Raw genomic sequence first — 15,516 nt, forward strand, 5'->3', positions numbered from 1 at the left:
CCAGAGGGAGTCGGACCTGCATTACCACCATTTGTCCACCATCCAGAGCTGAAAAGTCAGTGCCGACATGTACACATAAGGAACTGGTGGACATTGAAATTGGGTCTCAAAAGAACTGTTGGTCCAGAAAGAAACTCACTATAGACTGATTCATTTGCCTGTCAGCATAACTATTATTGCTCGTCTCACATTCGGTTCTTATAAGTGTATTTCTAGTAACACATGATCTCACTCATCTAGGGGAAATGATGAACAACATAGACTGATGAACAAGAACAGACCCAGAAACAAGGAGGCATCGATCGGACTGTCGGGCCTCAGAGGGAGGGTAGGGGAGGATGGGGGTAGGGGGGAGAGATCAACCAAAGGACTTGTGTGCATGCATATGAGCCTAAACAATGGTTAAGGACAACAGGGGGGTGGGGGCATCCGTGGGGAGGGGTGTGGGATGGGAATGGGGGGATGAGGACAAATATGTGACACCTTAATCAATAAAGAAATTAAAAAAAAACATTAAAAAAAAAGAAATGGGGCCTCACCCAATGTTTCTCCTGGCTTTGCTGCCACATTCGGCTCTCTGGGACCCAGGACCCCGAGCATCATTATCTGTGGACACAGATTTGCAGTTTAATTCAGGGTTGGGCCCTAGAACAACTGTTTCTGAACTGACAGCCTGGGATGACAAAGTCCCACCTCGCAGGTGTGTGGTGATGGGAAACGGCACCACCGACCGAAACAGCACGTGGGAGATGCTAGGCTTGGATGTAGAGATGGACCTCAGGGGCTCAGTGCCATGGCGTGTTGTGCTCCATCGCAGGATGACAGGACCCGGATTGAAGGGGAAGAGATAAGGAGGACGCCCTCAAGTGGGGCTATAGGAAAGGTCAGGAGGTTAGAAAAATTAGACAGACGCTGTGATTTCCGGGTCACGCTGGAGCCACAGGGAGGAATGTGGCCGGCCACCTCCCAGCAGAGAGGTGTTAAAGGCACAACTTGAAAGTAGGGCGAAGTTGAGCACGAAGCTTTTTCATTAGGGAGAGATCCTTAAAATCCCGGATGAACAGGGGTGGAGAAATTGTAGTAACCCCCACTTTAAGTTCCTCCCTCCCGCAGTGCTTCCAATTTGAAGAGACTCACTGGTACCCAGGCCAACAAGGTTTCAAAAGGGTCACCTCCAGGACAGCTTGTGATTGGGAGGTAGTTTCAACCTGAAGAGTCATTTCTGGAATCAGCCAGTGCGCATGCCTCATAGATAGGCTCTGAATCAGGCGGGACCTGCAGGGCTCTGGCCCCTGGGTTCTCAGTGCCAAACGAAACCAAGAAACCAAGTCCATCCCTCACGTGGGAAAGCTGCTCCAACATACTTTGGAGGCATCTGCGCACGTGCTCTGCTCCCGGGCTGAGTGGCTGCTGCCTTCTGTGTGGGGGGCCCTGTGTGCTTCTCGCTCCGGACTTGGCTGTTTTTACCCCAAGACCCTCAAACTGGAGCTTTGGCGAGGGAAGAGGGCACTTCTCAAAACGGGGTTCAGAGCTTGAGGTAGCAAGACCTGGAGGCAAGACAATCCCGTGGTTCTCCAAGTACAAAGCATCCCAGCCCTTGAAAAAGCTTTTTTAAAACTTAGTGACAATTTTTAAAAATTGCACGGTTTTCTGTAAGAGTAACAGTCACTAAGGGCCAGAGACTCCCAGGCCAGCACGTGTGGCCTGGAGGGGGACCTGGCGCTGCGTCTGCGGTGTCGCGCGCCTCCCGGTGGCCGAGAGGCGCAGAGCAGGGCCGGGCCAGGAAGCGAAAGCAAAAGTGGCGGGGACATCCTGGGGGCTGGGGCTGGGGCTGGGGCTGGAGGTGGGGAGGGCGGACCGAAGGGAAGCCAGGCAGAGGTGCGGGAGCGGGTTTCCGAGCTCAGCCTTCAGCATCTCACCAGGAGACCTCCGGAGCTGCAGACCGGTGAGTCCGTGCGGGGGGCACCCGCAGCGCTACCAGGGACGCTGCCCAGCCTGCAGGTCCCCTGCGCCCCTGCTTCCTGCCCCCCTGGACCCGAGGGTGCAGGGGCGGGGCAGGGGTCGCGGGGTTTTTAAGGATGAAGGCCCCGGCCAGGCTCCCAGCTCCCTGGCAGGCTGCTGCCTTCTGTCGGGGGAGGGTGCACCGACGGGCGCGCTCACCCGGGAGCTTTTGGGGTCGGTCGGTGAAGTGGGGGTGGGGAGGGGAGGGCCGAGCGGGGACTCCAGCTCCCTAATTCTCGCCCCCCGTCGCGCAGGCACACCATGCGGCTCCCCGACCTGAGGCCCTGGGCCTCCCTGCTGCTGGCGGACTGGGCTGTGCTCCGGCTGCTCCAGGGCACCCTGGACGCTCTGCTCCCCCGGGGGCTTCCGGGCCTGTGGCTGGAGGGGACCCTGCGGCTTGGGGGGCTGTGGTGTCTGCTGAAGCTGGGGGGGCTGCTGGGACCGGCGGGGACACTGCTGCCCGCGCTCTGCCTGGCGCCCCCTCTGTTCCTCTCCCTGAGGGCGCTGAGCCCAGGGGCCTTGAGTGCGCCCCCAGCCAGCGTGGCTGCAGCCCCGTGGAGCTGGCTGCTGGCGGGGTACGGGGCTGCGGCGCTCAGCTGGGCGGCGTGGGCGGTGCTCAGCCCTCCCGGAGCCCCCGAGGGGGATCAGGGCCAGGAGAAGAGCCACGCCCTGATGTGGCGGCTGCTGAGGCTCTCCAGGCCGGACCTGCCCTTGCTCGCCGCCGCCTTCTTCTTCCTCGTGGTCGCCGTGTTGGGTGAGTCGGGGGAGGCACCGGGGACGCGGCGGGAAAGGCCCTGGCACCTGCCCGTCCTGACTCACCCTCCTGGTTCCAGGGGAGATGCTAATCCCGTATTACTCTGGCCGTGTGATCGACATCCTGGGAGGCGATTTTGACCCCGAAGCCTTCGCCAGCGCCATCTTTTTCATGTGTCTTTTCTCCCTGGGGAGGTAGGTGATGGGCGATGGGTCCATGTGCGAAGCCCTCACAGTCCCAAAGGCACTTACTTAAACGGAAGCATGCGCGCGCTTACTTACCCGCCTTTCCATTCCATGCATCACTCACTCCTCCACTCGCCATTCTTGCCCAGCATCTTCAAAGTTTACATTACATGATGGCAGCACAAAGGAGCGAATGTGGTGCAAAATGCAGTGGCTCAGTGGCCCCTCAACATTTCCATCTCTATGAAATGCTGCTTCTCCTTAGTCTGCTCCCTCCCACCTCAAGTTTGTTTCCAAAGTTAGCCTCTTGTCAGGGCGGCGTGTTTCTCCCTGACCCTTCCCCTCTCGCCTCTGAAGATCTTACCCTGCCCCTGTCACTCTTCTGTCCGGCACCTTTACTGTTCCCCACTTCATTGCATTTCCCTCTCTTCTTAGACACACCCAGGAATCTGCTGTCCACCACCTACTGCCTACCTAGGGCTGGGCGAGGATGAAGTGGGCGAGGCACCAAGGGCACACACGTGAAGGAGTTGCTCACTCTCCTCACCCTCCTACCTGGCAGCCCCAGAAACCACTTCATTATGTCTTCATTCCATTTTTACTGAAACCTATTTCTCAAAAGTGGTTTTTATTTTTAAAGAAACTTTTAAAAAAATCGGTCATCCATTCTCTTTGCTTCTGAAGCACGTGGCACTGGAACAATCATTGTTGATCTCTTTCTCGAGTTAGCTTGTATGAACTCCCTTTCCCCTTCCCAGGCCACTCTGGAGACTGCCCTCCTCCGGACCTCACATAGGGACTTTCCTTCTCACTCAGGCCTTCGATCTTTAAGAACATTCTTCCCGCTGAGCTGACTCAGTTCCTCTCTGTGGGTGGCTCCAAGATCCACATCCCGTGCCCTGCTCCCGCCTTGTAATCCAGTTGCTCCCTCTACATTTGGCTTGGAGAGCCCACTCTCATCTCACCTCCACGTACCCGGGGTCCAGATACTGCACCCTCCCTCCCAGTCTTGTTCCCCTTCCTGGAAGCCTCAGCCCCTGGGCTCCAGCATCAGCGTCAGGGATGCCTTCCTTGTGCTCAGAACTAGCCATGTCGTTTTCTGCTTTCACAGTGCTTCTCCTGTGGCTCTCTTCTCTCTGTTCTCACTGTGATCAGAGTCCAAACCCTCATCTCTTTGTGATTAACTATATCCCAACAGCCGCCCAAATCTGGTGCTAGATTTGTATGAGAAACCCATATTTGTAAATTACCCACTTGCATGCATTCACATTTCCCCTTCACATTTTATTGTAAACCAGAGAGAGGCCCGGTGCATTAAATTCAGGCACAGGTAGGGTCCCTAGGCCTGGCCAGTGATCAGGGCTGATCAGGGCCTTCTGGCCAGGGCCTTCCTTCGTTCTGTGCCGCCCCCTGGTGGTCAGCACACATCACAGCGAGCAGTCGAACTCCCTGTGGGTGGAACTCTCAAGGGGACAAATTGCATATTCGCCTTTTCTTATTTAGGATATCTGTTTGGTCTAAGAGGAATTGTCCAACTCCAGGGCCCCTAGAGTGGGGAACAACAAGATAGGGCTCAGGGGCTTGGGAGGGCGGTTCCCTCAGAGAAGTAAGTACCCAGGGTGAGGAGGAAGGACTTTGGGGTGGGGAGAAAGGAGACTGAGACCGAGGGGACACCTGGAGGGATAGCTGGGGGAGGCCAGGCAGTCACAGCTGATCTCTATTTACAATATCTTCTCACTTCTATTGTATTCTTCCCTTGCGTCTGCCATAAATACTGGTGAATTTGTACGAGTTAGGATTTTGTTCTCAAGTATTGCTCACCATGCCTCCCCCCCCCCCCCCCCCCCCCCCGTCCTCTGCTTATTTCTGCCCCTCTTGCCACTGTCCTTGTCTGGTTCATTTCTCTTCTGCCTGTCCTGGTATACTTCCCCCAACTTTGCATTTCTTTTCATTCTGTGCTTTCTCCTGTGTTTCCCTTACTCATTCCCTCCCTCCTTCTCGGTCCTCTTCCTTGTCCCATCCCTCCTGACCCCACAGCTCGCTGTCCGCAGGCTGCCGAGGAGGCTGCTTCCAATTCACTGAATCCAGGATCAACTTGCGGATCCGGGAGCAGCTCTTCTCCTCCCTTCTGCACCAGGACCTGAGTTTCTTCCAGGAGACTAAGACAGGTGCGGCCTGGAGTCCAGGAGACTAAGACAGCTGGGGCCTGGAGGGCTTCCCCTCCACTGCACACAGCTTGTCCCCTGGCCTGCATGTGGAGGAGGTGCTCAGAGGAGGGGCTGTGTCAGGGGCAGTTGCTGGGTCTAAATAGCGCAGGGCTCCCTCACCTGCTCTGTCCTCCCAGGGGAGCTGAACTCGCGGCTGAACTCGGATACCAACAAAATGAGTTCCTGGCTTCCTTATAATGCCAACGTGCTCCTGCGGAGCCTGGTGAAAGCCGTGGGACTGTACAGCTTCATGTTCAACCTGTCGCCTCGACTCACCCTCCTGTCTCTGTTCGAGATGCCTCTCACAATGGCGGCTGAAAAGGTGTACAATGGCCGCCATCAGGTATGCGGGGCAGTTAGGGAAGAACCAGTCCTAGAGATCTCTCCTCAGCTCTCAGGGCAGCAGTTCTGACAGCTTCAGAAGGTCCATGATCCCTGGGACTGTATGCATGCATGTGTGTGTGTGTGGGGGGGGGGGTGGGAGGAGAGAGAGAAGGATGGAGGGAAGGCACATTTTTCTGAGGAGAGGGTAATTTCCATCAGATTCTCAGCGGAGTGTGCACATACCTTTCCCACAAAAGATTAAAACTGCCACCTTAGAGGGTTAAGGCAGAGTTTTCCCCTTATAATCAGCAGGAGTGTAGAGCTGGTAGAATGTGTGGTCATGTTAGCCCCATCTCCTCTCTCTTTTACAAAAATTGTGGGAAATGTGTGTAACATAAAAAATTGCCATTTTGCACCATTTTAAAATGCCATTTCAGTGGCATTAGACACATCCACACTGTTCTACCACCGTTACCAGAAAGGGGACCTGGCCCTGAGCGGGTCAGCTCAGGACTGGCCAGCAGTGTGTGGGTTCTTGACTTCATGCAGGAAAAATTTTACAAGGTGAGTCCAGGCCACTATGAGGGGATGTTTATTACAGCTGCGGGCATAAACCATGAAGGGCCTAGCCTAGAAGAAGCTACAGGAGAGTCCAGGCTGGGCAGCCCTAGCTCTCGGGGAGTCAGAGAAAAGGGGCTTGGGGGCAGGTTCAGGGGTTAGCCTGGGACGAGCTGCTGCTGCCCATGGCTCCCCTGGTTGCAAGTCTTGTGGGGTCCTTTAGGGTGTAGGAGATGCACCCCTGGGGGGGAAGAAGTGGGGGAAGAAGAGGGGAAAGGGGATGGCGGGGCTGCTCCCCAGAGGGAGAGCCCACACTGGGTCCTTTGTCTTGAGGCTTTATCTTCTCACAGGAAGGAATCTTAGTGGAGGTCTCGGGGTTTGCGGGGGGGGGGGCGTGTTCAGCAGAATACTCATCAGTTTTCTAGGTGGGCTCCTTCAGGGCCATGGTCTCCACCAATTGGTCAGTGTCAGGGCAGGGAGTCATCAGTCATCGCAGCTGGTCCTGGCTTTGCCCACCTGGTTTTGCTGCCTTTGTGAGCCTGGAGCTGAAATACAGCTGAGGCCTAGATGCTGTCCCTAGAGAGGTGACCTTCTGCATCTGCTGTAAATTGCTCTGCAGAGTGACCAGCTCCCTGCCTCAGTTTCCCCATTCCACTTGACCTGGCTTACTGGCCTGTCTCACAACCATCACCACTGTGCTCTGCAGAGCTCTTTTCAAATGGAAACTCCAACTTATTAAACAATAAATCCCCTTCCCACCCTCCCCCTGGCCCCTGGCAACCACCATTGTACTTTCTGTCTATAGGATACTTAGGTATCCAATAAATGGGTTCATACAGTGTTTGTCTTTTCGTGACTGTCTTACTTAATTTAGCTTAACGTCCTCAGGGTTCATCCATGTGGTAGCATGTGTCAGAATTTTTCAAATTTTTTTTAATTGATTTCAGAAAGGAAGGAAGAGGGAGAGAGAGATAGAAACATCAATGATATGAGAGAATCATGGATCTGGCTGCCTGCTGCACACCCCACACTGGGGATTGAGCCTGCAACCCGGGCATATGCCCTGACCAGGAATAAAACAGTGACCTCCTGGTTCATAGGTTGATACTCAAGCACTGAGCCACGCCGGCCGGGTGGATCTTTCTCCTTTTTAAGGCTGAGTAATATTCCATCGATGCAGGCAGCCTTCTGTCTATCCAGTCATCTGTTGATGGACACTGGGGTTGCTTCCACCCGTTGGCTCTTGTGAATAGTGTTGCTATGAACATAAATGTACAAATGTCTGTCTGCATCCTTGCTTTCAGTTCCTTTGGGCATATGCTCAGAGGTAGAATGCTGGATTGCCTGGTAACTTTATGTTTAATGTTTTGAAGAGCCACCATGCTGTTTTCCCAGCGACTGCACTATTGTACGTTCCCACCAGCAATGCACAGGGGTTCAATTTCTCCACATCCTGGCCAACACTTGTTATCCTCTGTGTTTTTAAAAATTACATTCCTTGCACTTATTTATCTTATGACTGGAATTTTGAGCTCTTACATCCAATTTTCCTGCCCTCTATACCTTCCTTTTGTAACCACAAATCTGATCTCTTTTTCTTTGAATCTGGTGTTTTTTTTATTTGTTGTTGTTGTTTTTTTTTTAGATTCCACTAACAAATGAGCTCATACAAGTTTTTGTCTTTGCCCTCTCTGACATCTCACCTAGCATAAAGTTCCATGTTGTCACAAAAGGTAGATTTCCTTTTTTAATGGCTGAATAACGTGTATTTATATATTTACTTAAAAAATAACCATCTTAATGACTGTGAGGTGATATCTCGCTGTGGTTTTGATTTGCATTTTCCTAATGATTAGTGTTGTTGAGCATCTTTTCATGTGCTTATTGGCCATTTTTATATCTTTTTGGGAGAAATGTCTATTTAATTCCTTTGCTCATTTGAAAAGTGGGTTGTTTTTAAATTGTTGAGTTGTAGGAGTTCTATATATCCTGTGTTCTATCCTTTCATCAGCGATAAGCAAATGCTCTCTCCAGTTCTGTGCATTTCTTTTTCTTTTTCTTTTTAAAATATATTTTATTGATTTTTTACAGAGAGGAAGGGAGAGGGATAGAGTTAGAAACATCGATCAGCTGCCTCCTGCACACCCACTACTGAGAATGTGCCACAACCAAGGTATATGCCCTTGACTGGAATCGAACCTGGTACCTTTCAGTCCGCAGGCTGACGCTCTATCCACTGAGACAAACCGGTTTCGGCTGTGCATTTCTTTTTCACTCTATTGACAGAGTCCTTTGATGCACAAAAGTTTTTTATCTTGATGAAGTCCAATTTGTCTATTTTTCATTTTGTTATCTGTGCTTCTGGTGTCATATCTAAGAAACCATTGCCAAATCATGTGTCCTGAGCTTTCCCTGTTTTCTTCTAAGTGTTTTATAATTTTAGCTCTTAGGTGTAGGTCTTTGGTCAATTAAAAAATAAAGTTTTTTAAATTGATGTCAGAGGGGAAGGGGGAGAGAGAGAGAGAGAGAAACATAAATGATGAGAGAGAATCATTGATCTGCAGCCTCCTGCAGGCTCCCTACTGAGGATGGAGCCTGCAACCCAGGCATGTGCCCTGACCTGTAATTGAACATGACCTCCTGGTTCATAGATCAGCACTCAACCGCTCAGCCGGTCTCTGGTCCATGTTAAGTTACATCTCCACCTTCTGTTAAGTAGCTGTGGCTCCTTGGGAAACGACCCCACCTCTCTTGTTCAGATGTGTGTGTGTGTGTGTGTGTGTGTGTGTGTGTGTGTGTGTACGAGCTCAAATGAAGGGAAATAGTGTGTGTCCCCCACACTCACCAGCACGACAGTGCGTGCCCCCTTCTTCCCTCCCTCCTCACGCATCTCCTCCGGGAAGTGTAAGGGAGAGGGAAGAAGACAGCTGTGCTCCTAGGACAGGCAGACTGGGACTTCGGGGCTGGGATGCTGTCTTCTGCGTGCGAACCCCCGCATCTTCTCCTGCGTTTCCAGGCGGTGCTTCGGGAGATCCAGGACGCGGTGGCGCAGGCGGGGCAGGTGGTGCGGGAGGCAGTTGGAGGGCTGAAGACCGTGCGCAGTTTTGGGGCCGAGGAGCATGAGGCCTGTCGCTATGAGGAGGCCCTGGAACGGTGCCGGAAGCTGTGGTGGCAGCGAGACCTGGAGAGGGCCCTCTATCTGCTCTTCCAGAGGGTGAGCGGGGTGCCTGGGGGCGGGGCTGGAAGCCTCCGGGGTTCCGTGCGGCTCCCAGTGGGAGGGAAGGGCAGGGCGGGGCTGGGACGGAGTCTCTCTCAGCCCCGCCTTTCTTCTCCCTCCCAGATGCTGCACTTGGCTGTGCAGGTGCTGATGCTGAGCTGCGGGCTGCAGCAGATCCTGGCCGGCGACCTCACGCGGGGCGGGCTGCTCTCCTTTCTGCTGTTCCAGGAGGACGTGGGCCGCCAAGTGCAGGTGTGTCAGCAGCCGCGCATGCTCTCTCCGTCCCTCTGTTTTCTCTCTGGCCTCTGGGACTTGGGATTTATTGTTTCTGCTTAAAAATACAAGACAAAACAAAATCCCAGCTCGTTGTGTTATGAAGAATTTAACACATACCCTCCCCAAGGACAGACTTTAATGACCCGCATGTACCCATCACCTGCTTCAACAAGGATCAGTTCATGCCCACCTTGTTTCATCTGCACTCTCTGCTCCTCCCCCACCCATAGTACTTTGTAGAAAATCCAAGATATAATTTCACATGTAAATATTTCAGTTGTATTTCTAAAATGTAAACATTAAAAATATAGCCCGACTGACATGGCTCAGTGGTTGAGCATGGACCTATGAACCAGGAGGTCACGGTTCAATTCCCAGTCAGGCACATGCCCAGGTTGCAGGGTTGATCCTCAGTGTGGGGCGTGCAGGAGGCAGCCGACCAATGATTCTCTCTCATCATTGATGTTTCTCTCTCTCTCCCTTCCTCTGAAATCAATTAAAAAAAAAGTATGTTAAGAAATATATATATAACCACAAAGTCATTATCGGACCTAACGAATTAACGATGATTCCTAAAATTCACCAAATATAGTCAGTGCTCAGTCTGCCCTTGCCTCATACATGTAGTGCGTGTATGCGTGTAGGCATTCATTCTCTCTCTCTCTCTCTCTCTCTCTCTCTCTCTCTCTCTCTCTCTCTCTCTCTCTCGTGGAGCTGTGGTGCATCAGCCATGGGCTCCATGGAGCCATGTGCTTACTGGGGCTGCAAAGCAGTGACTGCGATCCCGTCAGTACCCGATCCCGTCACATACCCGCTGGGCGGACTTCCCCTCGGCTGCTTGGTGCCCAGCCGGGCGGTGTGGCTAGAAAAGGCAGAAGGAGCGTTTAGCTCTTTCCCTGGACTTACCGGGTTTCAAAAATAGCTCGTCACTTCCTCTTGGGCTGGATTTCCTAGACGTTGGTTGAACATTCTGTGTGTGGAGGACTGTGGAGGCGGCATGGTGGGCACAGGGCCCCTCTGAGGGCGTCCCCGTCTCCTGGGCAGGTCTCTGCACCAGCACACCCAGCAGCGGGACCAGGGGGCATTGGTGCGGCTTTTAGATCCTCCGAAGCTACCTTTAAAGGTGGACTTTTTCTGGAAGAGGGGAGTGTGGCTGGGGGGGAGGGGGGAGGGGCGGAGGGGCGCGGGGGGCGTGGCAGAGCGGCGTGCGCAGCTGAGGCTGGTTTCTGGGGGGCTGACCCTGCCCTCCTGTCTCCCAGACCCTGGTGTACATGTGCGGGGACATGCTGAGCAACGTGGGCGCCGCCGAGAAGGTGTTCCGCTACCTGGACCGGCAGCCGAACCTGCCTCCGCCGGGGACCCTGGAGCCGCCCGCGCTGAGCGGCCTGGTGGAATTCCGGGATGTGTGCTTCGCGTACCCCCACCGCCCCGACCAGCCTGTGCTCAAGGTGCCCGGGCGGGAGGCACGGCCCCTGCCCCGCTGCCAGGGCGGCCAGGCCCAGAGCTGGACCCGCTGCTGCTGAGGGCGGCCCGGCCTCTGAGGGAGAGAAGGGCCCACGGTCTCTGCTGCTTCCCCAGGGGCTGACGTTCACGCTGCGCCCCGGCCAGATGACGGCGCTGGTGGGGCCCAACGGCTCGGGGAAGAGCACCGTGGCGGCCCTGCTGCAGAACCTGTACCAGCCCACGGCGGGGGCGCTGCTGCTGGACGGGGCGCCCCTGGCCCAGTACGAGCACCGCTACCTGCACCGGCAGGTGTGTGGGGGCAGGGCGGAGGCGGGGGGGGGGGGGCGGTGCAGAGGGCACGGGTCCTGGGAGACGCCCGGGGAGGAGGGGAGGACCCCGCGAGGTGCCACGCCGTCCCGCTGCCCGCACAGGTGGCCGTGGTCGGGCAGGAGCCCGTGCTGTTCTCGGGCTCCGTGCGGGACAACATCGCGTACGGGCTGCCGCGCTGCAGCGACGAGGAGGTGATGGCGGCGGCCCGCGCGGCCCAGGCCGACGAGTTCATCCGGGACCTGGCGCAGGGGCTGCACACAGGTACCTCCGTCTGCACCGGCGGAGCGGATTTTCGGGTGAGGGCGGTGCCCCTGTAACCCCGCGGTCTCTGCTCCCTGGCCCTCCCCGGGCCCCCACTGCCCCGCCCAGCACCAGGCGCTCCCGGGCGGCCCATCGGTGCCCCCCCCCCCCCCCCCACTCCGCCCTTACCCAGCGCTCCTCGCGGTGCCGGTCCCTGCTTGTGGGAGGGGTCGTGGTCACCTGTGTGTGAAGACCGTGTTTCTGGGCCCCTCAGACGTGGGGGAGAAGGGGAACCTGCTGGCCGTGGGGCAGAAGCAGCGCCTGGCCATTGCCCGGGCCCTCGTGCGGGACCCTCGCGTGCTCATCCTGGACGAAGCCACCAGCGCCCTGGACGTGCAGTGCGAACAGGCGGTGAGTGCGGGGCGGCCCGGCGGGGCAGGGCCCCAGTGGACGGGGCACCTGTGTCTTCTGGGGGGTTGGGGGAAGGAGCGTGGGGTGCTGTGGGGCTGCTGCCTTTCCCGCGCCGCGGCCTGTGGCTGGGGGGGGGGGGGGCAGTGCAGCCCTTTGTGGCCCCTTTCCTGCCCCCGGGGTTTCCCGCCGCCTGGACCCTAAACCGCAGGGGCGGCCAGGGGTGCGGCGCCCTCCTGAGGCTGTGACCCCCGCAGCTGCAGGACTGGCGCTGCCGCGGGGACCGCACGGTGCTGGTGATCGCGCACAGGCTGCGGACAGTGCAGCGCGCCGACCAGGTCCTGGTGCTGCGGCAGGGGCAGCTGCTGGAGGCCGAGCAGCTCCGGACAGGCCAGGACCTCTACTCCCGCCTGGCGCAGCAGCTGGAGGGCTTGGAGGGCTTGGAGGGCTTGGAGGGCTTGGGGGGCTTGGAGGGCTTGGAGGACTGAGGCCAGGCACTGGCCCCCCACGGCCTTCAGAGGAGCAGCGCGCTCTGAGCCTCCCGGCGTCGCTCCGGTAGCTCCGAGATGCAGATTTGGACCACGTGTGCCTTTGTCTGCGGAGGGGGCTGCTGTCTGCCCAGCCACCTTATCTCCTTGAAGAGCAGCGCAGTGCCTGGTGCCGAGCCGGGTACTGTGCAGAATAAATGTATTTTGAAACACTTTTCTTGTGATCTAAGCAGCACACACTCACACAGAGAAGTAGGGCTGACCTGTACACGTCCCAGAGGTGGCCATAGCTACCTTTCCGCCGGCTCTCCTGCGAGTCCTTATCTGTCTGAGAGCTGTGTTAGCCAAACGGGCATACATGTTCCCCAGGTCTCTCCCCCTTCCCACCAGCGTCCGGCAGTTTGGGAGCCAGGGTCCGGAGGGGCAGAGCTCACTGCCATAATTAACAATGTTAATAAAAAATGGATAATAACTGCTGTTTGTATGTTTAATGTGAACAGGAACTGTGCCAAGTGTTTTTCATGTGTTATCATTTTGAGTCCTTATTCTCAGTCCTTTGAGGTGGGTATCATCCCCATTTTATAGATGAGGAAACTGAGTCTCAAAGAGATTAAATAACTTCCCCAAGTGTACACGGTGGAGCCGGAGTTTGAATCCAGGCCTGACTCAGAGCCCACACTAGGCCATGCATCATAATAAGCTCTTATCCACTACCTGGCACAGGGCTCGATTCATTGTAGGCAAAACTACCTGTCTGTTGGGTAAGTGAATACATCTCTTTCTTCCACTGTCCTCATTCTCAGACCTCCCTACAGGGACCCACCAATGAAACGCAGAGCTGTACACGTCTGGTTACTGGGAGGGGCTGCCTGTGAAGGCTCCTATTCTAGGAAGCAGAAGCTTTCCCATTCCCAGAAACAGCAGGTACTTTCCAGCTGGCAGTGAGCGGGCCAGGGCTGCTGCTGCGGGTTCTGTTCTGCCTGGAAACTGGGCAGCGGGATGGAAGAACCCTGGCTGCCCGCCCGCAGTGCCACAGCTCTGGCTCGAACATCATGAGGGTGAAACATGGCTTTGGAGGGACGCAGGCCAGCCTGATTCCTTCCCCTGCCCGCCAAATGTCCTTCCTGCATTTATAGAGTGGGAATCATAATTCCTGGGCCTCCCAACCTGTGGAAACCAGCCCTCATGAAGATCTGTTAAAATTCTGTGGTATCCTCAGTACAACTGCACCCACAGACTCATAACACTTTAAGCCCAGAAAGGAAAGTGGCCTGAAACCAGAGCTCAGCAGCGACAGAGCCGGCGGAAAATTCGGGCGCTGATGGCAGTGCAGGAAGCTGCAGCAGACCGTAGGGCCTTAAGATGTCCCCAATTGTCTCAGGACAAACTCCCAGGTACACCTATGTCAGGGACACAGAGAATGTTCCCGACAGTCAAGGCAGTCGGTCTTGACAGACAACCCTACAGGTGTGGCCTGTTTAGCAACCATAGGGAGTTCTGCTTGTCCCAGAGTTCCAGTTCTCTTCCTTCCCCCGCCTGCCCCCAACCCCATGTGATTTCCCTTCTTGTCACGGACCTTCAGTATCTTTCCCACTCAGCCAAGTTTCACTCGTTACAAAGGAAGATATGAAAGGAAAGGGGGAACCTTAGGAGCCCAGAACAGCCTCTACCTCCTCAGCCTTGGTCAGCATTGAACTTCAAGCCCCTTGTGCCCCAGCCAAGTGGTGAATGCAGAGGAGAAGCGTGGAGTTGTGGGATGTGAGGGAAAGGACTAGGGAATAAGGAAAACAAACATCTCCCCTGTTTTGGGTGTTCAGCAAGAGAAAGGAGCACCCCTTTATTTGAGTCTGATGCCACCTAGTGGTTCTGGGAAAGCCTGAGTTTTCAACAGAGTTTTATGGACTCATGAAGTATAAATAATTCAATAACAATAATAATAATTTATTGAGTCCTTCCTGTATGCTACTGCTGTGCTGTGCCTGATATATATTCTTATTTTATCTTCAAGGTAATTCTAAATGGCAGGTATTACAACCCCCAAATCCAGGAGACTTGGACACATGTACTGACTTCCTGGGCCACAGAGCCAGGAAGAGGTGGACTCTGCCAGCTTTACAACAAACTCAAAAAGAGTTGTTGCTTATACTTCCTGCATCTACTTACCCTCCCACTGTTCTTTTTAAAAAAAGATACAGTATATTTGAATAGGCAATTTGTTGATGCGGTTTAAAATCAAAAGGCACAAAACGGTGCACAGAGGAAAGCCTCACTCCCATTCCTCCCCATGGTTTGCCAATACGACGGTCGCCACGCCTGCTTGGAGCTCTATGCTTACCCTTACAGAGAAATTTAATGTTCACTTAAGCATATATGTGTCTTGCTCCCTGGTTTTACCAATAACAACCCCCTAAATTCCTTATTCTTTTAAACAAATACAAGGTGGGGCGAAAGTAGGTTTACAGTTGTGAGTACACAAAACACAAAGTATTCTTGTATTATTACTTATTAACTAGAGACCCAGTGCATGGATTTGTGCACCGATGGAGTCCCTTGGCCTGGCCTGCGCCCTCTCGCAATCTGGGACCCCTCAGGAGATGTCAGACTGCTGGTTTTGACCATATCCCTGCAGGCCAGGCTGAGGGACACCACCAGTGCACAAATCTGTGCACCGGGCCTCTACTATGCATATAAGATCTTTGGTTAATCTCTTCCCAGTCTCCCCTTTCTCCACTTCCCTCTGAGATTCATCAGTCTGTTCCATGTTTCCATTCATGTGCATTGAGCGTCTGCCCCCTGGTGGTCAGTGCACATAAGGGCTACCAGTTGAATGGTCACTTAGGCTTACATATATTCTAGAGGCCCTTCCCCTGGCTTCGCTCCTGGCTGCCCCGGAGCCTTTGCAAGTCCTTACTCCCAGCCAGAGCACTGCTCCTGTAGCTCCCTCACTTCCTTCCTCTCCTCCGTACTCTCCGCTGTCCTCACTGCTGTCCTCACCTCTGTCATCTCCTCTGTCCTCACCGCTATCCTCACGGCTGTCCTCTCCTCCGTCCTCACCTCTGTTGTCTCATCTGTCCTCACCTCTATC

General features: G+C 54.7%; 1 protein-coding gene across 1 annotated transcript; it reads left to right on the forward strand.

Annotated features, from left to right (window-relative positions):
- The first annotated feature begins 1,833 nt into the window (after positions 1-1,833).
- LOC307105788 (antigen peptide transporter 2-like) lies at positions 1,834-12,870 on the forward strand. Its single transcript, XM_079781667.1, has 12 exons — positions 1,834-1,945; positions 2,256-2,755; positions 2,835-2,949; positions 4,978-5,108; positions 5,285-5,490; positions 9,046-9,243; positions 9,370-9,498; positions 10,782-10,970; positions 11,101-11,274; positions 11,397-11,556; positions 11,810-11,946; positions 12,201-12,870. The coding sequence occupies exons 2-12, from the start codon at positions 2,263-2,265 to the stop codon at positions 12,429-12,431; spliced, it is 2,163 nt and encodes a 720-aa protein (XP_079637793.1). The 5' UTR covers positions 1,834-1,945; positions 2,256-2,262; the 3' UTR covers positions 12,432-12,870.
- Positions 12,871-15,516: the final 2,646 nt, after the last annotated feature.

The sequence above is a fragment of the Cnephaeus nilssonii genome, assembly GCF_951640355.1.
Source record: "Cnephaeus nilssonii genome assembly, chromosome: 9".
NCBI classification, from domain to species: Eukaryota; Metazoa; Chordata; class Mammalia; order Chiroptera; family Vespertilionidae; genus Cnephaeus; species Cnephaeus nilssonii.

Bases quoted from the DNA above. Each gene is read 5' to 3' on its own strand.
- LOC307105788 (XM_079781667.1), top strand. From the start codon at position 2,263: ATGCGGCTCCCCGACCTGAGGCCCTGGGCCTCCCTGCTGCTGGCGGAC. The intron at 9,499-10,781 runs GTGTGTCAGCAG...CCTGTCTCCCAG, and splicing joins ACGTGGGCCGCCAAGTGCAG to ACCCTGGTGTACATGTGCGG. The intron at 11,275-11,396 runs GTGTGTGGGGGC...CTGCCCGCACAG, and splicing joins ACCGCTACCTGCACCGGCAG to GTGGCCGTGGTCGGGCAGGA.